Raw genomic sequence first — 23802 nt, 5'->3', positions numbered from 1 at the left:
TCAAAATAATTTGTTACAGACCAGTAAACAGGGAAACAGATTTTTTTCAATAATAATTATCGATTTACAAGAAGTAAAAAACACGATTAAGCTTTTCTGCACTAATTTGCTATCTACATAACTGTTAAGAGTAGTTCACTCTCAAAAATTGACACTAATACAAAATAATGGAATGACTTTGAAAATTTTTGAAAACTGAAAAAATTACGAAAATTTTAGAAAATATTGAAAATATCTGGAAATATTGAAAATTTTTTCATTTTTGAACGCATGTCACTCTCTTTTCATTTATGGGGCTAAAAGTAGGGGTTTCCATTTCAAAAAATCAACTTGACCTTGAAATGCCCTTGAAGATCCTGTTTAACGACAGGGTCAAGATGACCATTCGTCAGCCGGGGAGAAAACTGAAAACTTTTGTGGGTAACATTTTCTCCTTGAATGCATTCGAGTTCAGCTAACCAGTTGTACTGTTATCGGCATGACCAATGACCTTGACCATTGAATTCAAGGTCAAGGCAAGGTCATATTCAAACGTAAAATTTCCCGCTCTTTCCATTTCTGGTGCCAAAAGTAGGGGTTTCTATTTGAAAAAATCGACTCGACCTTCAAATGACCTTGAAGGTCACGCTCAATGACATTGTCAAGGTCATCATCAGATAGCCAGGGAAAAATCCTAAAACTTTTACCCGAAACTTTTTTCGCTGGCATGCTTTGCCAACGAGATAATTGAGATTAAAGATTAAAATGACTCACCCTGTATTTTAGAGTCATATCTATATAAGTACATCGGCGTTAGTAAGTAACGCCGCGTTCTCTGCGATAAGAAGGATTAACGCGGTTTATTAGCCAATTTGGCTTAGATGGAGCGTTAATGTTTGCACTTCATTGCTTTCGGGCGTTTGCGAGATTAAGCTCTCGCGAGCCGAGCGGTGTTGTGACGGCTTTTTCCGAAGTGCAGTATAATAAGGGGTGATACAATTTTGCCTGTTCATCAGGCGCATAATGCATCTGCGCCCGCATTAGAAGGGGAAACAATATCTTATATGCAGTTCAGAAAGAACGTGTTTTTCCTGTTACAAAACCAAAAAACTACTGTTGCAAAAAAAGATTGTTAAATTGCCAGTAAAATCAAGATTTTCAAAACGAAAATTAGGGTTTGTTCTAGTGTGGGGCGCCCCTGACATAACTGACTGCGTGGAACGTACATTAGCAGCATGTGCTGGGGCGAGAACGCTGCCTTCGCTAACCCTTATGAGTCGTTCCATACACGCACCGTACATTTTTACGACCTTGTTACAAGAAAAAACGCATTAATATACAGTTAAAGTTAATTAAATTATGTATAATAAAAAGTATAAAGCAATATTCATTACGAGCAAGCATAGCCCTTAAACAATTTTGGATTTTAAGTATATTAAATTTTACCTTTTCATTATAGATTTCTAAAAATGAAGCTGTAAGTAATATATCTGTTTGTGCAGATTCCTGTAGTTGTTTGAATAAATAAACAAGAGATCGAAAAACAAGTCCATGCTTATTAGAATAATAATTCATATGTGTCACCTGTAATAATTAAAGATTTTTTTTATAAAATTATTGTTTAATTTATAGTGGTAAAATTCTTTTTAAAGCATAAACTACATGTAGGAGAGAAATTCAAATTCTGGAGGTTTAATAGTAAATGTTTACCAACTTAGTCGATAGCGCAAGTAAACGGTAGAGAAATACTTGCTACTTAATAAATACAATTAATTATGCAGAACAAAAATTTGACTTTTATTTTATTATTACTTATAACTATACAAAGTTTCAAGTCAATATTCGTATGCATTGATTATTTATTGATGTTTGAATGAAAATGCAAATTTCGTTTAAACTTTATTTTTGTATGCATGTATAGAATCACCTAAAATTTCATATATAGATTATGGTAGCGGCGATGGCTCAGTAGGCAGAGTGTCGGGCTAATAATCCCGAGGTTCTGGGTTCAAGCCTGACTCTCGGCTTTTCTGACATCTGGACCTCTATTTTTACATACGTTTGTATGTTATATACATACATGTCTTATAACGTCAAAGCTGTGACGAGACACGAGTCTCGCACATATAAATATACATGAGAACGGCCGTGATAAACGTAAACATGCGCAACGAGCAAATACACACGACGCGAAATGGGCGCGCGCGCGCAACATTCACAAGGCGAGTCCGCACGAAGCGAAGCGCGACAGCCGACGAACAGCTTAGCAACGACGCGCCAGGCGGCGCGAGCGGCGTACACGCTCAGACGTATCCGCACCGCGCGCCTTTATAAGGCGGACAGCGCAACACGGTAGACAGTTCTACTCGAGCAGGTAGCATCGTGCGCACACGTTACTACAGGGAACAGCGAGAGATAGATCTGCGCCGACGAAGTCGTCTCGTGAGCACACGTGACGACATGGTAGACGAACCGAAACCCGTATCTCCGAACCCCGAAACTCCGAATTGCCGTCGTGATATCCGGTACCCGGTGCCACCGTAAAAATCCTAACCAACAAAGCCAGCCTTACGCCGACATCTCACGACTCGCTTTACCTCTGTGCGCACACAGGATAAAGAGAGGAACGAGACGAGCGACGAAAATTAGTGGAGCTGTGCGCACACGACTTCATAAATCCGAGGGATAACCTCAAAATCCCGTTACACTATCCTGGCCGCTACTGTGCGTACACAGGGCGGTCGAGATTGTTGTTACGCAAGTCACCCGGATCGGTGTAGCCGTGCGCACACGACTCTACCGTACCGAATGAAATCCTAACCTTCAAACCCATCACCGATCCGCCATACCGTCACCGTACCGAAACACCGTAGCCGTAACCACCGACGCATTGTTGTAGAGAAGTCGCGTAGATATTTTCGTAAATTGTTAACAGCGCTAGTTTAAACAATTCCATTTGTAAAGGCGAAATATTCTTAACTAAGCGCATAATTGATTTCTGTTTCAGACGGGATTTAACAACTGATTCCCAATTACTATTATCTACTTAAGGAAATATATTTTGTTAACATTAAAAATATAAGAACAGACTCTTTTATTGCCCCTTTCCCCAATCCAGATCCTGGAACCGACTGACTGTCCAAATCCTGGGGAAAGTTGAACCGTTAGTGGTCTTAGAGTCTTAGAGGTTAGTGTCTAGTGGTTCGGATCCCACTGTATACAGTTTCGTACTGTATAATTAAACTATAGGTTTAGTCAAGATGCATGTGCACTACATTCCAATGTGATGCACATGCACCGTGACTATAGGGAACCTCTCTGGTCAGTACTATTGTATGGTATCGTGCAGAGGGAAAAGCCATATAATACTCTTCGAGAGGACTTGAGAAGGCTCTTCTAGATAATATAGAAAGAGAAGAATTCTATATAATATAGAAAAAAAAATAGATATAGATTATAAAAGATAGGATATAGAATACAAAAATTTAAATACATGGAAGATTTAAAATTTTTTTAAATTTAGTTAGTATTAACAATGAATATATCAGTCCCACATTTCAAGACAACAAAGTGGCTACACAGTTGAGTCTGGATTAAAGTTCTATACTGTTACGTCCCGATTGGCTTATTAATATACTTAGACTCATAAAAATATTGATATAATTACTAGCAAAGAATGCTCGCTTCTCTCGCGATTTACATATTGATTAAGATGATATTCAATCATTCGATGTGTCATTATTAAATATACCGTTAAATAATACGGTAATATGATAATAGATGTATCTTCGATGATAATTAATTTTTGTAGAACGTTCTTGAAATAGGTCAATTAGATTGTCGGATTGAAAATTTTCAATTAATCAAAAAGCACGATTTCACAAACATTTCATAAATAACTATACTGCCGAGTATAAATGAATCTATTTAATACAACCAACATTTTATAACTACAGGAGTTATAAATACTAGTTTCAATACATGTATATTCGAATAAGGTTTTACTATTTAAAAATTGTATTATTTAATTATAATAACAAACTTAATGTGCGTATCTTAAAATTATGTATATATATGGGACGTTTCACGTCAACCGGACCATCAGTGCACCCAAAATTTGGGTTAACCTAACAAGACGTTTGAGGTCTCAAAACGATCGTCTGGTCAAGGGCTTTTGAAAAAGTTCTGGCCTTTTCAAAAATCCAATGTGGCGCATAAAATATGGAGCCTGAAACCCACGTTTTCATAGCACATTCAACAAAAACAATAGTAAAAATGCATGCATGGCAATGCCACCAAAAAGCATGTACAACTCATGATAGGACATATTATTGACAATGCTGACGGAATTCCAAAATCAAAAATGACGATGGAATCAAAATGGTGGACATTATACCTCCACCAAACCCATTTTACCGCAACAAATGATTTTTAATCAGTTTAAAGTATCGATATGGGGGTTTTCGGGGTCACTGAATCTTATTTTAACCTCGAAATTTTAAAATCCAAAATAGCCGATCCAAAATGGCGGACATTATACAACCACCAAAACTATTTTACCGTAATGAACGATTTTAAATGTTTAAAGTATCGGTATGGGAGTTTAAGGGGCCGCTGAATCTTATTTTAACCTCGAAATTTCAAAATTCAATATGGCCAATATAAACTGGCGGATATTTGTCATAACCCACCCGCAGGCTCTCTCACGAAAAGCCCCTGCTAACGCGCAACCCGCCGAACACGCCACGCACGCTGCAGCGCTTATCACCGCGGCGCTAGTACGGCGGCGCGCCGCTAGGCGGCTGCGCATGACCCATAAGTGAAGTAGCGTCGCGGAGGGCACATAAGGAGGCCGGGTCCAGCGCTGTACCTCGCCCCTCTTCCAACAGCCTAATGCTGCAAGTACACGGCTCGTGTCCAATGACAACTTGTGCAAAGACTTCAGCAAATAAAACTGTTTTGTGGCAAAGGAATTTATTGCTTTCAAGTGATTTATTTCATCCCTCTTTTTTACCTACACCCCCAACCCCTTCCCACGTTTAGCAACCCATAGAAAGGATTATTTTCTTCAAGGAATGCTTTCTTCATCGGCGACTTTTTCTCCAACAGTCCTTTTTAGGATAGTTAATAGGTACATTAATAGATACATTGGCGACTTCTTCTTCAACATCCTTTTTAAGGCAGTTGTTGAGTAAGTCTTACTTTATCGGCAACTCCTTGTTCAACTGTACTAGCCGTAATTTTGTTATTTCTAACACTTTTTTTGTTTTGGTTGTGCTTTCTCATATCCTACAACAATGTCTTCTCCTGCGAAAAAATATCGTATCGATAGATGCGTTAATCCATTTGATATTAATACAGGACACAGCAAATCTCTTAGGAAGATATCCAAAGAATTTCAAGATGTCTATCCTGATTATCCAACATCTTCACTGATTTGTGATACATGTAGAAAATCCTTTTACAAACTACATGATTTGTCATCTCCAAACGTCAGTATGAGTGTTGATTTTGAATCAGAGACTGACTCACCTTCGGTTTCAAACACGGATGCATCTATGCAAGATGATCTTACAGATATTTTAACTGGACTTAAAAACAAATTCCAATCCCTGTCGGACAACGATTCATTACGTGTCAGTATTCTTACTATTTTGCCCGAACACTGGGCAATACGTAAAATTATGAACCAATTTGGTGTGTCTCACAGAATGGCTCGTAAAGTTCTAACAGTCTTCTAACAGTTAAAAGAATCAGATGGAGTTTTGGCTTCTCCTGTTGCAAAACGTGGAAAAAAATTCCCTGCAGAAACTACTCAGGAAGTTGAAGATTTTTACGAAAATGATCTTAACAGCAGAATTATGCCAAATAAAAAAGATACCGTCAGTATTTATTTATATGGTGAAAAAAGAAAAGTGCAGAAAAGATTATTACTTACTGATATTAAGAACCTTCATAATCAATTTAAAGAACAGTTTCCTGAACATCCGATTGGGCTTACCAAGTTTGCGGAACCGAGACAAAAATGTTGTGTCTTTGGATCCTCTGGTACACACAATGTATGTGTGGCGCCTGGCGTAGTGGTGGGGGATTTTCTTTTCCTGACTGGCAAATTGAAAAGTGGAGGAAATTTTTTTGAACCAATTCCCCTGGACTTAGTTTTTCACGCTGATCACGGTGGTACCAAAATGTTGTATTGTTTTAGAATCACCCTGTTTATAGGAATTAATGGAAAACTTTCGTTTGACCGTGATATACGTATTTATCCAAAAACTGAAAAACCACAGCAAATAAATATTTTCAGTAGTAGGGGCTGCGCGGCTACTGGGCCACCAAATACCGACGCATGGTAACTCATATTAGTAGATCCCTGTTTTACCGACAGAGCATTGCATGCCGACCGTGCTGTCAGCGGTGGCACCCCCGCCGACGCATGGTAACTCATATTAGTAGGTCCCTGTTTTACCGACAGTGCATTGCATATCGACCATGCTGCCAGCGGTGGCGCCCCCTATAAACCAATGTTGTCGACGGTGGCGCCCCCGTTACCGACCCCCCCCCCTCCATAGCTCAGAGCGAGCATCGGTAATTTACTTTATCGACCTGGGATGCGATGGATAATTTGGAATAGGATTTGCAGGATTAAAGGTTGAGATAAACTAATGTTGCCGACGGTGACGCCTCCGTTCCCGACTCAACCTGTTTTATCAAACATGATTGGTTGAAATTTCAATATGGCTGATTTGTTCAGGAGCTGACATCTAGACGCTGGCTGAGTCTCTGAGCAATGAGCATCTAGTCATCCTGAGGGCTTATGAAACTTCTAATAATATTTAGGCAGGGCATATACAAAGACTTCATCAGTTTTTGATGCTACTGATGAAGGAATAGGAATTTAGGATTTGGTGATAGTACAAATATAAATCCAGTATTCATGATATATTTTATGCTTTATTTATAAAAATCCTTATTTTTTATATGAGTATACATATTGTATTATAGCTAAAACATATATAAAAGCTCTTATAACTAAAACACATCTCAAAATTTGTATTTATTACATAAGTATATATTCTTATAACTAAAATATATATATTAAAAAATTTTTCTGTGCACCTTTCACCCAAATAATAACGTTCCTCGTCGGCGATAAATCGAGGAGGCTGGAGCAAACTTCGGCTAGCTTGTCGTATGGCAGTTCACCATCGCTCCACTTTAATCCGTGAAAAGAATATTTGAGCCACAGATTGGCACACTGGACATCGCTCGACAAGTCGTACCAAGAGTGAGGTGCTTGAAATGTAGCTAATTGAGCTACTGCTGCTGGCTCGTTGGGATCAATGTAGGCCAACTCCTTGACTATGAATTCACCGTTTTGCCTCTTGAAGCCCTGGATATCAACAATCAAATCCATGTTATCTATGAAAATATTACTCATTAAGAATAAATTTATAAATAAAATAATAAAATATTTAAAATATACTTACAAATTCTACAGCTTTCTCAACTATTGTAGAGAACAGTATACTGCTTGAGTACACTCGGAAATGTATACAAACACGGAGCAGAGGACTGCTTAAATATACTAGAAATTTGTACCCCTTCCACTACAAAAAAGCTTCGCAAGCTCGATTCATTCACGCTTGCGACGTGCAACGTCTCTTTTCATGTTTCTTTGAACGACATCAGCTACCCCCTCTCTCATACGTTTATATGCATCTCCCATAGTCCCCACTCAGGCCTCTACAAGCAGTATTTTCGTTTAAAGCGCACCGATTTTGTATATCGCGCGAGTTAAGTGTACGTATTGCAGAGCGTACGTAGATTCGCAGGTAAGTAATTAAATAAATTGAATATGGATTTGTTCAGATTTATTAATCCGTCTTTACAGCTTGGAAACCCGACAGAGACTAACTCGTTACCAGTGCAAGAGCCTTTTTAAAAGGTTTGTAACTTTGTTTGTTTAATCTTTCCTCCATTGTTCTCCATGCGTGCTCGATGCCTGCTCCGCCGTATGTGCCAACATAAACACCTTATTGTTGCAGGTCTCGAGAAGCCAAAGCGATCGATACGGCATGCAGAAGGCGATCGATAACAAGCGATGAATAAGCGACGACTAATACGGCTCATATAACTCCTCCATGCCCAAGTTGAATGACGTCCTCGTTATTTGTTATCTCGGTATGTTGTGGGCTCCTGTTTGGACTCCTGCTTTTACATGAACCCCTGTTTTTACATTTATATTTATAGATAATGAAAATTATTCCAATTATTAGAATCAGCATGACAATTATAAATGACGCTATTGATGTATGGAATTCGATTCCGAATTTTGTGAATTTTGGTGTCTCCATCGTAGGTACTGCTTGCGTTTTTAGCGGTTCGAATCTCCGTTGATGATCCTCGATGATCAATGGTTGAACTTCCGACACCTTAAGTTCTCCGAGATTGTCGTCCACCCTATGTCCCTGTATCAACAGATTGTTTCCTCCAAAGATCTTCGTTCCAAAAAATGTTTCCTTGTTCTTGTTATTTTCGATTTCTGTTTTATAATTACTGGATATCAGCGTCAAGTTGTTTAGGAGTGGATACGCCAATGCTAGAGGCGCATTTATTGAAATTGTTATTGTTTTTGCGTCTTCTGCGAGGATTTGATAGCATACATAGTCGCTCTGATAGATCAATTGACATCTTCTTGAAAATAATTTTATTATCGAGCCATCCAGCTTCCACGGTATCGTTACGATCTCCGTCTGGTTATTTCGGTTAATTATAGCAAGTCTTTGAAAAAGGGAGAATTCAATGGAATTTAGGATAGGAATTTTTATGGTATAAATTATGGAATTATGGATAGTTACGACTGATCCCTGAGCAAATCGAAAGTCTAACAAATTATGATAATGTGATATTAACTCTTTTTGGGAATAAAGTTCTAATAGATGTGTCTTTATACTTAGTATTTGTTCATGGGTTAATATTTCCAAATTAAATTTTTCATCGATGAAAACGAATGATCTTTTTATTTTCCCTAATAGATTTAGAAAATGTTGCTCCTGCACAATAAGAGTTACAACTGTCTCAATTAATTCAAATCGCGTATTTTGATCGTTAAGAGTTTTCATAAGATTCCGTAAGTTTTTGTTTCTCTTTCTGTCTTTTATACAATTCGTCATAGAACGGTAAAATTTCATTTTTCCGTATTTCATTATATTCTTCGGTTATGTCGACTCCAGGTTCGATGACATGCTTATGCAGTTCCTCATATGGTCCATACAGTAGAGTAAACGGTGCAAAATTTGTTGATGAATGAATGCTCTGATTATATATTAGGATTGCTGTAGTCATATGATTCTTTATTGTTTCTCGAGGATTTTTATCGACTAAAATACTTAATTTTTCCCTTAAAGTTGAATGTAATCTCTCTATTGGTCCATTTGACGTGTGTCTATTTATTGTAGTTTGATGATATTCGATTTTGTGTATCCGACAAAATTCTTTAAATACAGCGGAGTTAAATTCACTCCCATTATCCGTAGTAATTTTATCTGGGAAATTGTGATGTGATGCGAAATGCCTTAGTTTGTTTAATACTGTTATAGCATTCCCATCCAATAGATGATAAGCTTGAGCGTATTTCGAAAATATATCAATAATTGTCAGAAACTTTTCTTTTCCAACATGAAAAACGTCCATATGTATGTGCTGTAAGGGCCTATTAGCGATAATGGGTCCATACCTTCCTGTTTCGTAAGGCTTTATCTCATATTTGTGTTCTAAGCATAGTTCGCATTGGTTAATATAGTTTTGTACGAGCCTATCCATATTTAGTGTATATAACTCTTCCTTAAAATGGGCTATTGTCTCTTGAATTCCATTATGGGTTCTATTATGATATTCTTCAAGTTTCTTAAAAAAATTATTTTTGTCTATTACGGGTGTATAAGTGTTAGTTTTAATCAACTTTAGTTTTTCATTGAAATGTTTTAGCAGTACTCTGTAAGCGATCATTTCCAAATCATCATTTGTAAAGTAAATCCCGTATTGTTTGTCTGGTTTTACGTTTTCATTTAGAAATTTTAATAATTGTGTTTCAGCTTCATCCTTGTTTATCTTTACCATATACTGAATCTTGAGCTTATCTTTATTTACTTTCACATTGTAGTCCCTTCCCGATTTTATTATAATGCTATAATTAAATGCATGAATATTTTTGTCTGTTATAGGCAATGAAAACACTGGATCTTCTACAGCAGTGTGAGCTGTTTCTAGATCATCGCCGGGGCTCTCGTCCACTTCCTCGATTCGGCGCGATGTTATATCCGAGACTTGAGGAATCATTGAAAGTGAGTCATCATTCTCTTCCTGATTATTTATTTCTATTCTGCTTAAGGCGTCAGCTACATAATTTTCACTTCCTTTCTTGTATTTAATCTCATAATCATATTCCTCTAATTTTATTTTCCATCTAATCAAACGTGAATTTGGTGTTTTTAAAGACCAGAGCCAAGTTAGTGGTTTATGATCTGTTTCGATTGTAAATTTCCTCCCGTATATGTATGGTCTAAAATGTCGACACGCCTCGACTATAGCTAGTAGTTCTTTTTCGATGGTCGAATAGTTTTGCTCAGCTGAATTCAGGGTTCGTGAAAAACATGATATGAGGTGTTTATCTTGCGATAGAACGCTACCAATAGCGACATTTGACGCATCAGTTGTGACAGTAAACATTTTTGTGAAATCTGGATAAGCTAGTATTGGTGCATTGACGATTAATTCTTTAAGTCTATTGAATGCTTCTATATATTGTCTATCCTCTATGTTTATTTTTTCTTCCTTTTTAAGCGCTTTCGTTAGTGGTTTTGATATTCTAGCGTAGTTTTTTATGAATTTTCTATAAAACCCTGTTAATCCTAGAAACGCTTTAATTTCTTTTTGTGTCCTTGGGATGGGATATTTTACGATGGCCTTGATTTTATCTGGGTTTGGTTTAATTCCTCCTGGTGTAATTATATGTCCCAAAAAAGGTACTTCTTTCCTTAAAAACTCACTCTTATCTAATTGCACTTTCAAACCGTATTCCCGAAGTTCTTCAAATACTAATTTTAGATGTTGTAGATGTTCTTGGAGAGATTTTGAAAATATGACTATATCATCCATGTATACAAAGCAAAATTTGTGTAAATATTTTCTGAGAATTTTGTCCATTAATCGCTGGAATGTAGCTGGTGCATTTTTTAAACCAAAGGGCATACGACGGTATTCGTAGTGTCCATTTTCTACTGTGAATGCTGTCTTCTCTACTGAATCTCGATCAACTGGTATCTGATGGAATCCTTGTGCTAGATCTAATGTTGTAAAATATGCGCATTTTCCTAAATTCTCTAAAATATCGTCCATTCTCGGCAATGGATATTTATCCTCAATGGTTTTATCATTCAACTTACGATAATCAATAACCATTCTCCATTTCTTCTTTCCACTTGCATCTTGCTTTTTGGGTACTATCCAGACAGGTGATGAATAAGGTGAATTACTTGATTGAATAATTTCGTCATTTAATAATTTTCCCACTTGATCTTGAATAACCTCCTTCAGGTGATATGGATATTTATAACTTTTTACATAAATCGGATTTTCGTCCTTTGTCCTTATTTTATGTGTGACTGCATTTGTGGCTGTTAATTTTTCACACTCATTATAGAAACAGTCTCTAAATTTCTGACACAAAGCTATAATTTTCTCCTTTTCCTCTTCATTCATGTGTTCCGTTCGGATTTGCACTTTTGTCTCCTGATGATTGCTCAGTATAACCATTTTACATTTATCCGGCATATTGTTTAAATAATTAATTTCAAATCTCGGTGTGCTAAATATTTGAGTTCTATAGTTAATATTTGCTTTTAAATTTTGTAGGTCCTTGTGACCTATTAGACAATCATATGTAGAATGCCAAGGAGCAATTAAAAATGTAATTGGTGTATTGTCACCTAACTCTTGCAAAATCGGAAAGGTGAGTGCATGTGTCCCTTGCGTTATTTTATGCAAAGATTTAATTTCGAATTTATATGGAAAAACGTAATTTGAAAATAAATCGTAGGCTACTTTAGGGTTAATAATCGATGATGATGCTCCCGAATCTATTAGTACTTTAAGCGATGGATTTGTAGTTATTATGTGTGGTAGTTCGGGCGAACTGCCTATGTTATTTAAATTTACTATGTTTCTTCGGTTGGATCGGAATCCCGTTGAAAATTTTTCATTTTCTGAATTCTCTTGATTTTCATAATTGTCGTCATTCACGTTAATATCTTCTTGCTCCTCATTGTAAGCATCTTCCTCCGGTTGCTGCTCCTCTTAATAATGCAACTCTTCGGAAATGAAATTCGGTGGTCCGGTACTCCTAAAGAATTTATTCTGAGGGACAAAATTATTTGACCGGTTGCTCTGATTATTATTTGGCCGATTGGTGTTTCTGGTATTAATCGACATCGGTGTCGGTCGATTTTGCTGAATAGGTCGTCCGAAATTATTTGCAAATGTCGGTACAAAATTATTTTGTGCAGTTGCGGGTCTAGGTGCAAATGAAAACGGACTTTTATTTGCTCCAGAGTTATTGAACGGACTATTATTTCTCTGATTCATAAACGGGCTTGTACCCTTTGAATTATTGTTTACATTATTGGTTTTTGGTTTACTTTCGCGTTGTCTCGCGAAATTTAAACATGCAGCTTGTTGCTCGTGATTGTCAAGCTTTCTGCATTTTATCAGACAAGCCTCTATATCCGCCAACTCGAAATGTGTAAGATGTGTGTGATACGGCTCTTTTATTCCGTTTATAAACGTATTTTTCGCAACATTTTCGTAAAACCCAATCTTCATACTTATCAAGTTACGGTCTTGATTGTTTAAGTTTATATGTTCTTTTAGCTTATTTAAACGTTGTTTAATTTCATCAGCATACTTTTCATAATTTTGATTCGATAGTTGAAAACAAGAGCTAAGTTTATTGTATAGCAGGTCCTCCGAGCTGGGATCGCTATATCTATTTATTAAGAGATTTTTACAATCATTCCATGTTGCTGGATCATTCGCGACTATTAAATTTAAAGCTTCTCCGCGAATTCTTGATTTAATTAACGCAAATAGCGCTGTATTTAATGCTTCCTCTGCAGTGACTAAATTTTCAACAAATTTATCGCATGTTTGGAGAAAGTGAGAAAGGAGCTTTGTTCCTCCTTCATAAATTGGTATCGCGTCACGCCATATGGCTAACCTCAATTTAAATTGTTCCACTGTGATTTGCTGCGCCATTTTGCTCTCAAATCAGTCGTATTTAGGGATAAGGTAAAGATAGGTGAATAGGGAATTTCAAAGACTTACTCTCTTCTTTGATGATTCCAGGTGAATCTCTGTTCGAAGGTGGGCCTCAAACTTGACGTCCCAAAAGTACTGCGACGAAGGGGTTGAAACACCAGCCGCTTCCTCTCTGATGATTTCCGTCACGGTATTGGAGGAGAATCTCGATTCAGCAGCCTCGCAGTATCCTGTCCGCAGCGCCAGTTAAGTGTACGTATTGCAGAGCGTACGTAGATTCGCAGGTAAGTAATTAAATAAATTGAATATGGATTTGTTCAGATTTATTAATCCGCCTTTACAGCTTGGAAACCCGACAGAGACTAACTCGTTACCAGTGCAAGAGCCTTTTTAAAAGGTTTGTAACTTTGTTTGTTTAATCTTTCCTCTATTGTTCTCCATGCGTGCTCGATGCGTGCTCCGCCGTATGTGCCAACATAAACACCTTATTGTTGCAGGTCTCGAGAAGCCAAAGCGATCGATACGGCATGCAGAAGGCGATCGATAACAAGCGATGAATAAGCGACGACTAATACGGCTCATATAACTCGCGCGGACCAGCAGATACAGCTAGATCCTGGGATTTTTCGACTACCCTCTCTCACATACTTTTAAATGCGTTCCCCACAGTCCCCACTCTTAGCGTATTGCATCGATTCTCTATAGCCTGCGCAGTGCAGTCGAAACAGCTAGATCTTCGGATTTTCTCAGCTACCTTCTCACCCGTACTTTTAAATACGCTCCCCATAGTCCCCACGCAGGCGCCTGCAGGCTTGTGTTTTCTCTACACGGAGTCTCTACAGCGAGCGAGAGCTGCAACCGATACAGCTTGACCCTACACAGATGCTCTGCAGGGTGCATCTTCGCTGTGTTTTTTTGGACGAGGTCAGCTCCTCTCTCCATCATACTTTTAAATACGTTTCCCATAGTCCCCACTCAGACAAATTTTCGTTCGAAGCGCCTCAATTTTCTACTCTCTTTCTCACTTTCTTCGTTACCCCCCTCCTCTGTACTTTTAAATACGTTTCCTATAGTCCCCACGCGAGCGACTAGAGATGAATTTTCGATACACTGACTCTCATCGATAGCCCTCATTTTTCATACATGAAAATAATCAAACGCAAATGAAAAATTATCCCCACCCTTGCATCTATTATATTATTTAAGTCAGAGCGCTGATGAAATTTATTTTAGTTGTCTTTCTACAGGGATTAGTTTATTATCACATTGAAAGAAATCTTCTACACAGATTATATCAGCAACATTAAAATATACTAATAGTGGTATGAATATTATTATTTACATTAAATTTAACAAATTATTTAAAATATCAGTATTCTGAATGTATAGAATTGAGTCGAAGCATCTAATACACTTAAAAGCTCAAATTTCTTTGGTCGAAACTTTCCCAATCCCTTAAACAGATACGGCTAGTTTATTTGACAATTATTGCACCCAGATGTGTGAGAGCCAAACGCTTTGGATACACTTGCAAGTCTATAGAACCATTCGAATCATAGCTCTCGGTGAAGTAACATCGTGCATACGTGTGTGGGTGCATGTGTAAACAAATACGAAACAGTTAAAAAAATTTTCAGGAAAACGTGAATCCTATGTGGTATCAGGGCAACTCCGTATTAAGCTGTGAAATCGACAAAGTAAGAAATAAATTAAAGCATGTTTTTGTTTCTAAGTTTAATCTTTATAAAAATAATTAATTTTTAAATTTATTTTATACGATGGTTTAAATTATTCAATGGGGTTAAACTATCTCTTAATTGATACTAATAGTCAAGAAGCTGATAAGAATGAAACAGCACCCACAATTTCAAGAAAATCAGTCAAAAAGTGACAAAAATGAAATTTGTGAAACGGGACAGTTACAGCAGCATGAAAATACGTCAAATGCTAACATATAGCATAAACAAGTATATTGGAAGAATTTGATATCGATATTGATAGCAATATAACATTATTAATGCTGAAATCTTAAATATGTCAGACGAGAGAGTGCTTGAAATATACAAAAATTTAAACGAATCTTTAGAAAATGAGTATAGAGAAGATACACTACAAGAACAACAGCAGCAGTAACAACAACAAGTACAAGTTCATCAGTAGCAGAAACAACAACAACCACAACAGCAGCAGCAACAACTACAACAACAACAACAAATTGATTTAATTGATTTAACAGAGACGCAAGAAGAGAATAAAGGTGATCTTAGTCATGAAAAATTCACGCAATCCTGGTCGATAATTAGTTCATCAGTTATTGAAAAATTAATTGAAAAGATAGAAGAGTCGGTGAAAAGACTACAGCAGCAAAATAATAATATATTGAATGAACTTATAAAAATGAACAAACATTTAGAATCATTCTTGCAATTATCAATCACACAGCAACCTAAGAAGCAGCAGAAAGGAAAGAAACGAAAATCAGCTGAAAGTAAACCAAAAAATTGTAAAAAAACTAAAAAAGATGAAGGTAATCATGAAAAAATTTTAAGAGAAATTCAAAAATTAGCCTCAAATTTTCCTCATGCCTTAAACCAAAATAAAGAAAAAATGAGTAAGAATTCAAAAATACGATAAGATTTGTAATAAGTTGTATTTTTTGTTGAATTTATTTAGTATTGGAATTATAAGTATAAAATCAGATTTTTTTATACCAAAATAAAACAAAGTTTTAATAACATTTGTATTATTTAATTTATTAATCCTCATCCTCTTCCACTTTTTCTTGCACACAAAATCACACATACACACACGCAGACACACTCGCACACACATGCACACACATACACACACACGTACACATACCATTATTAACGACCGCTCTTACAAAAAGATCATTCGAATTTCTTTTACGTTAGTCACATTCATGCAGTCGCATCCGCAGGTATCCAGTAGACCTCTATTTTACCACTTGGACCAATCGGTTCTCTCTTACGCTAGTGACACAGCAGCTATCTCTCTCTCTCTCTCTCTCTCTCTCTCTCTCTCTCTCTCTCTCTCTCTCTCTCTTTCTACTGCATACACACACGTGCGCACTAGCTTTTTCTCTCGCGCTTTGCTCACACATCTGACAGTGGTCAAGTAGTAGGCACACGCACACTACTCCCACATTGGGCATTAGACTCTGTTTTACCATTCAACACTCGTTTAGTCGTATCTGCTTAAGAATAGAATGTATGAGAGCAAGACTTGAAATTATGACTAGAAGAAAAAGCGGTGCTGGAGTACAAGTAAATAAACAAAATACTGTCACTGATCGCGTGCGTTGGATTGATATGGATAACGCCTTTGAAAACCGCATGAGGACTGCTGTTATAGTAAATTTGACACACATTGATATAATTAATTTCCTACGAGACTCTGTAATATTATTTTCAGGAAGAATAAAAAGTATGATGCACTCAAATGATAAAGCTTTTAAAATTAACACTGTTTTATCATGTAAATTTACAAAAACATGTGTAGAGAATAATGAAAAGGTCGAAGAAAAAGAAGGAGAGTACATGGAGACTAAATATTTCAACACGAAAAATCATGAAATTTTATCTACAACATTGTTAAACAAGTGGTTCAAGTCTAATGTTATTGAACCTCTACTCACAGATATTGAAGAATTTCAGGAACGTGATTCTGGTTGGACTCTACATTCTATTGAAAACATACAGATAAATATAAATAAATTTAATCCAATGCGTGCCGGTAGCTCTTATATACCATTACCAGCATTCATAGAGAAAAGGAAAGCATGCATAAATGTTAAAAATTATGATAACAAATGCTTTATATGGGCAATTTTATCTGCATTATATCCAGTAAAACATGCAAACCATTCTAATAGATTGAATAATTATATTCAGTATGAAAACATTTTAAATATGGAAGGTATTGAGTTGCCAGTATTATTGAAAAGTATCCCAAGATTTGAAAAGCAAAATAATGCAATATCAATAAATGTGTTTGGTCTAGATAACAAAGATATTACACCTCTCTATTTAACATCATGTAAAAAGAGTAACCATATCAATCTTCTTTTACTCACAAATGATAATTTAGATGGTGGTGATGTTGATAAAAGTGATGAGTTTTTATCTCAATCACATTATGTATACATTAAAAGTTTGTCACGTTTAATCAGTAATAATTTGACAAATAGAAAAAAGAAACTCTATGTTTGCGATAGATGTTTAAATTTTTTTTATAAAGAAGATGACTTAATAAAGCATGAAGAGCATTGCAAAATATTAAATAAATGTAGAATTAGACTGCCTAATGAAGAAAATAGTTTGATAATGTTTAAAAATCATCGCTACAATGAAAAGTTACCTTTCATAATCTATGCAGACTGTGAATGTTTGTTAAAACCAATAAGTCAAGATGAAAAAACAAACACGCAACCAATACAAAGTCATGAAATTTATAGTATAGGTTACTATCTGAAATATAGTTACAACGATTCACTATCAAAATATGCCTTTTATAGAGGACCTGAAGCGTCAAAATGGTTTGCTGGGCAGTTAAGAAACATAGAAAAACAAATAAGTGATTTATATGCGAACCCTTTACCTATGCCAGTTCTATCTCAGACTGAATTAATAGGTTATTATGATTCAAAAACGTGTCATATTTGTAAAAAATTGTTGAATGATGATGCAAAGGTGCGTGATCACTGTCATCTCACTGGAAAATATCGAGGGCCTGCACATGCTACCTGCAATCTAAACTATCAAGATTCAAAAATAGTTCCAGTTGTGTTTCATAATTTAAGTGGTTATGATGCACACTTTATTATTACTGATGTATCAAACCATTTTCCAGGACAGATTGATTTACTACCTCTGACAAAAGAAAAATATATTTCATTTACGAAGCATGTAGAAAACAGCAAAATTAAGATAAGATTTTTAGATTCATTTAGAATTATGCCTACATCACTTGAAAAATTAGCATCATATCTTCAAGATTATTCAATTGTTAATAAAGAATTTAGTGATCTGAGTACGACACAAATAAACTTACTAACAAGAAAAGGTGTTTTACCCTATGAGTATATAAGCTCTTGGGAAAAACTAGAAGAGTGTAAGTTGTCTGAAAAAGAGGATTTTTTCAGCATTCTCAATGACTCATCGATATCTGATCGAGATTATGAGCATGCACAAAATGTATGGAGTACAATTAATATACAAACACTTGGCGAGTACTCAGATCTTTATATGAAGACTGATGTTTTGCTGTTAGCAGACGTTTTCGAAAATTTTCGAGATCAGAGCATGAATGTTTATAATCTAGATCCTGCTCATTATTACACTACTCCAGGATTTTCCTGGGACGCTATGCTCAAACATACAGGTGTACAATTAAAACTTCTAACAGACATTGACATGGTACTTTTTATAGAACGAGGAATTCGAGGTGGTTTGAGTCAGTGCTCTAATCGGTATGCAGCAGCTAATCATAAGTACATGCTTGAAAAGTATGATAAAAATAAAGCAAATGAATACTTGATTTATTTAGATGCAAATAATTTATACGGATTTGGGTTTTCACAGTGTCTTCCGTATGATGAATTTCAGTGGCTTGAAAATTGTGAAAGTTTTGAATTGTTTTCCATCGCATCAGACGCTTCTCATGGTTATATTTTAGAAGTAGATTTAGATTATCCTCCTGAAATACACGATGATCCATTCTGTCCAGAACATGCAAAACCTCCGGGATCTAAGCTGGAAAAACTTTTAGCTACACTTCAACCTAAAAGAAATTACGTTATTCATTATATTGCTCTGCAACAAGCTCTTTCAAACGGTCTTCGACTTGTTAAAATACATAAAATTCTAAAATTTAAGCAGTCTCCCTGGCTCAAATCATATATTGATTTGAATACTAGTATGAGGGCAGTAGCAAAAAATGAATTTGAAAAAAACTTTTTCAAACTAATGAATAATGCTGTATTTGGCAAGACCATGGAAAATATTAGAAAACGAGTTACAGTCAAACTAATGAGTAAATACGATGGAAGATATGGTGTCGAAGCTCAAATTTCGAAGCCAAACTTTCACAGTAGTTCCATATTTAATGAGAATCTAGTTGCAATACAGTTAAATAAGACTGATGATGATGATGATTGATGATGATTTTCATTATAATTATATACGGCAAATGTACAAAGATAATTGTAAATTATTATACACAGATACTGATAGTTTTATATATGCTGTTAAATGTGATGATTTTTATGAAGATATGAAGAAGAATATTCATAAATTCGATACATCAGATTATCCGGCAGACAGTGTATTTAATATGCCATGTGTTAATAAAAAGGTCGTAGGACTTATGAAAGATGAATGTAATGGTCAGATTCTTACTGAATTTGTTGGATTGAGAAGCAAAATGTACAGTACACCTGTTAATAATCAAGATAGTATGAAAAAAATCAAGGGTATCAAAGCTTCAGTTGTAAAGAAAACCATTGAATTTAATGACTATTTGGACTGTCTACGAAATTCACGTATTCAGAGTCGAGAGCAGTACGCTATAAGATCCAAACTTCACAAGGTGGAGACCGTTAGACAGAGGAAGATTGCTCTCAGTCCTTACGATGATAAAAGATTTATTCAAGAAATCTTCTTCAAGAATAGAAACGTCTGATTCCAGCAAAGAGAACCGTGTACGATTCAAGGAAGAACCAACCATATACTTGATGTATAAATGGAAATTTGCTCATCATGAAGCTCGATGTGGCAAGTGGGAGCAGGTTGCCCGCGATCGAGAACGTTTTAGGAGAAGAATTTTACAAATAAATGAAATTATATTGCCAGTACTTGTAAAAAAATTGAAGGAAATGTAAATAAATGAACAATAAATTTTACATCAATTATAATTTATTAATGTTTTCTTTTTTTACATATAATTTTTATTAATCCAACTGTTGTGAGTATCGTCAAAACCTAACCATTTTACATAAACTCTATCACCACTTTTTCTTAAAACTTTCTCAATCAAATAGACATATGGATATATGGTCTTGAGAAGTTCTTCCTCGTAGAATCCTCCAGCTATTGGATTGTCTTGATAATCTTTTAGATGATAAGTATAGGGCTTCGTAGGTGAAACTCGCGTTATTGTAAAGACTTCAGTTGACCAATTGGGTGTATAGCCCTTATCGAAAACGTCCTTGATTCGGCTTACACGTACTTTATCTCCAATTTTAAATTTAGCTCGTTTAAACAAATTTAGGCTGTTTGACTTTTTCCTATTAATTCGATTAAGAATACGATTAACTTTGCTTTTGTCTACTTCTGCAGGCTTCATTCCTATTGTCCGATGTCGACTATTATTATACTGCAATGTTAAATCTTGTAAGATATCCAACCATTTGTAGCTTCCACGCAGACTAAATAACTTCCACATCATGCTTTATAGAGTGCGATTAAAACGTTCACAAATTGATGCCTTAAGATTACTGTAGGTAGAGTATAGATGAATTTTATAACTTTTCATTAGTTTGTCAAAATCTTTATTGTAAAATTCTTTTCCACGATCTGTTTGCAAATTCTTAGGCACTCTTTTTTGCAATAGTATTGATTTCATAGCTTGAGTTACACATTTTCCAGTTTTTTGTTTCACTGGCACAGTCCAAGCATACTTTAAGAATACATCAATAACTGTGAGCAGGTACTTAAACCCTTTATTTTGCTTGGCATATGGAATAATTTCAACAAGATCTACTTGCCAAGTTTCATCGATATTTTTGCTGAGAAAAGAACGACGTGGATAATTACGTCAAGCAGGTTTATGAAGTTCCTCCACTAGTCCTGCTTTCATTATGATTTACAGGTTTATTTATTCCAGAATCCAAGATTAGTAATTTCTCTTGCAAATCTCTAAGCGTTTTATTTATTCTAGAAAATTCTGTCTCAGTATTTCTAATTTTATCATTTACTAGACTCTCCACTTCCTGTAAATATATTTCAAATTTATCAGCTCTTTGTTCAATCAACTTTTTTACAGACTTTAAATTTACAGCATCATCTTGATCCACAGCATCACAAACATAACACAGTTTTCGATTCTCTAAATCAAAATTTCCATTACTAGGCAGCTTGAATCCTAGTCCAGGCGGTCCTCGAGATGTGCCTGCAAGGACTTGTTGACGTCCAAACACATCAATACTCATTTCGATACTGAGTTGTTACAAAATAATTTCAGCTTCACGAAGCTCCTCAATGATCGATTGTATTTCATTGACATGTTGATTGTTATTATTGCCAGCAGATGTTACAGCTATAAGTAATCTTAAACGATCTACAAGTTCATTTGGATCATCCCAATAACGGTATTCAGTATGGATATTTTTATGAGCGATCTTATATGACGTAAGCCCCTTACCACTTTTACCAACCTTGAGAATTTTACTCACAAAATCAGTATATTTCTTACTTGCATTTTCACGAATATCTTCCTTCGATTTATAGTAATTTTTGTGTGCATTTGTGTCTTTTAAAATCTTAGCATAATTCTTCTTATCATTGTCATTGATTAAAGTGTCTTCAGGATATTTCTTAAACAACAATTCCACAAGACCGAGATCTTTTTCATACACTTTATTGCCAACGATAATTTTATCTTTGTCAAAACTTATAAGAGCATTTCCAATCATTAGTTTATTATCCTGCATTTTTCGCACTCCATATACTGTATCTAAGGCTCGTGTTTATCCCTTAAGTAACAATCGAATGTTTTCATCGACATTAGCGCTCATAATTGTTTTTTCATCATCGGAAACATCTGAAACACTTGCAGCGTTATTTTGATAACAGTTTCTTCATGATCTGAAATATCTGAATCGCCCACAGCTGACTCAAAAGCTGATTCTCCAGGATCATCGTCATCGTCATCATCATCATCATCATCATCAGCATCAGCATCAGCATCATCATCATCATCAGCATCATCATCATAGTCTTTTTTATTATTTTCAATACGCTCTAATTTTAATTTTCTCATCTTTCGTTTTTCTTTTTTAACTACCACGACTTTACCAAATCGTACTTTCTTTTCAAAGCTCTACGAGCTTTTTCAACTTCACGTAGAACTACAGTTTGTTGATCAAAATCAGACATCTTGATAGTTTAGAGTCTCACAATCAAATGCTAAATTTATTCAGTATTCTGTATATTTATTATAAACTGATCAAAGCCTTTTCTGTAGCGACCATCATTGATATCACGGTCTTTGTCTATAACGAGAAAACTATGATTGCTATTATTCCAACACATTGAACAAATATCTTTGAAGCGTTGATATGTCATATCTGTATTAACATGATCGTTATAAACATGTTTTGAGTTCATATCATCTTGTCGAAAAATTACCAACAAGTTGACGTTGTCACGCACTAAATGTTGCGGTACTTGCGCATACAACTGACACAAGTAAAAGCAATCCATGCTTTTATGCCTGCCCATGCAGTAAAAAGCTTTGACATTATCCTGCTTCTCACAGGCAATACCATCAAAAATAAAAATTGAGTTGGGTTGAGCTTCATCAGGTGATACGACGAGATCGTGTTCACCGAACGATAAGTATTTAATACCTTCTAGAGGCTCAACAAGTTGTTCCAAAAATTTATATTTAGGCTGATTCAAAGATTTCGAGTATAAGTAAATATTTTCAAATCTCAAACCATTAGGATCAATGATTAGAGATAAGAGTGCGTTCGTTTTACCACAATTAGACGGATCACAAAATACTGCTCTTATACTGTTAGGTAGCAATTTTCCATGACGATTGTGTTGTTTTTTTTTTTTTGCTGCTGCTGGGTCAAAAGATCGAAATTAACCACTGGCAACTTTGCTGCCTGCTTCATAAGATCCATCATGCTTCTTAAAATTTCATATCACGACTGACTCGATATATTATAAATATGAGCATTTATAGTACCCTCAGTCAGTCTCGCATGAGCTTGTTAAGAGCTAGCATCATGCATCAGAAAAAAGGTACATGTTTAGTGAATACATTGATTAACAAATTACCCATTGAACTTCATGTGCCTGGTTATCAGTACTGTGGTCTAGGTACTAAACTTGCTAAACGTTTAGCTCGTGGTGATTCAGGAATAAATCCTCTAGACGCTGCTTGTAAGGAACACGATATTGCCTACTCAAAAAATCCTGATAACATTCAAGAGAGAAACACAGCTGATCAGATTTTAGCAGAGAAGGCATGGCAGAGAGTGAAATCTAGAGACGCTGGTTTGAAAGAAAAAGCGACAGCTTTCGCTATAGCAAATACCATGAAATTAAAATCAAAGCTTGGTTTAGGTGTTGGAAGAGGACGAGTAAGAGGAGGTGGCAGGCGTAGATCTAATAAACTTAAGAAAACGATTTCAAAGAAAAAGATTACACTGAAAAATTTGATCAAGTCAATGGGAAAACCTATCATTCCTGGCAACGA

At 35.7% G+C, this 23802-nt stretch overlaps 1 protein-coding gene across 1 annotated transcript; it reads left to right on the top strand.

The window, feature by feature from the left end:
* The first annotated feature begins 15382 nt into the window (after positions 1-15382).
* Positions 15383-19472, top strand: LOC107981634. The gene is made up of 5 exons (XM_031933391.1): positions 15383-15449; positions 15530-15820; positions 16729-17431; positions 17831-18836; positions 18897-19472. Exons 1-5 carry the CDS (start codon positions 15383-15385, stop codon positions 19470-19472), a joined length of 2643 nt encoding a protein of 880 aa, XP_031789251.1.
* The last annotated feature ends 4330 nt before the right edge of the window (positions 19473-23802 follow it).

This window comes from Nasonia vitripennis, unplaced genomic scaffold (genome assembly GCF_009193385.2).
Source record: "Nasonia vitripennis strain AsymCx unplaced genomic scaffold, Nvit_psr_1.1 unplaced0174, whole genome shotgun sequence".
NCBI lineage: Eukaryota > Metazoa > Arthropoda > Insecta > Hymenoptera > Pteromalidae > Nasonia > Nasonia vitripennis.
This window is presented reverse-complemented; position numbering and strand designations above follow the sequence as displayed.

Coding starts and splice junctions, on each gene's coding strand:
- LOC107981634 (XM_031933391.1), top strand. CDS start 15,383: ATGAGTATAGAGAAGATACACTACAAGAACAACAGCAGCAGTAACAAC. Junction 15,450..15,529: donor CAACAAGTACAAGTTCATCA/GTAGCAGAAACA, acceptor TTGATTTAACAG/AGACGCAAGAAGAGAATAAA. Junction 17,432..17,830: donor GATGTTGATAAAAGTGATGA/GTTTTTATCTCA, acceptor TGCCTTTTATAG/AGGACCTGAAGCGTCAAAAT.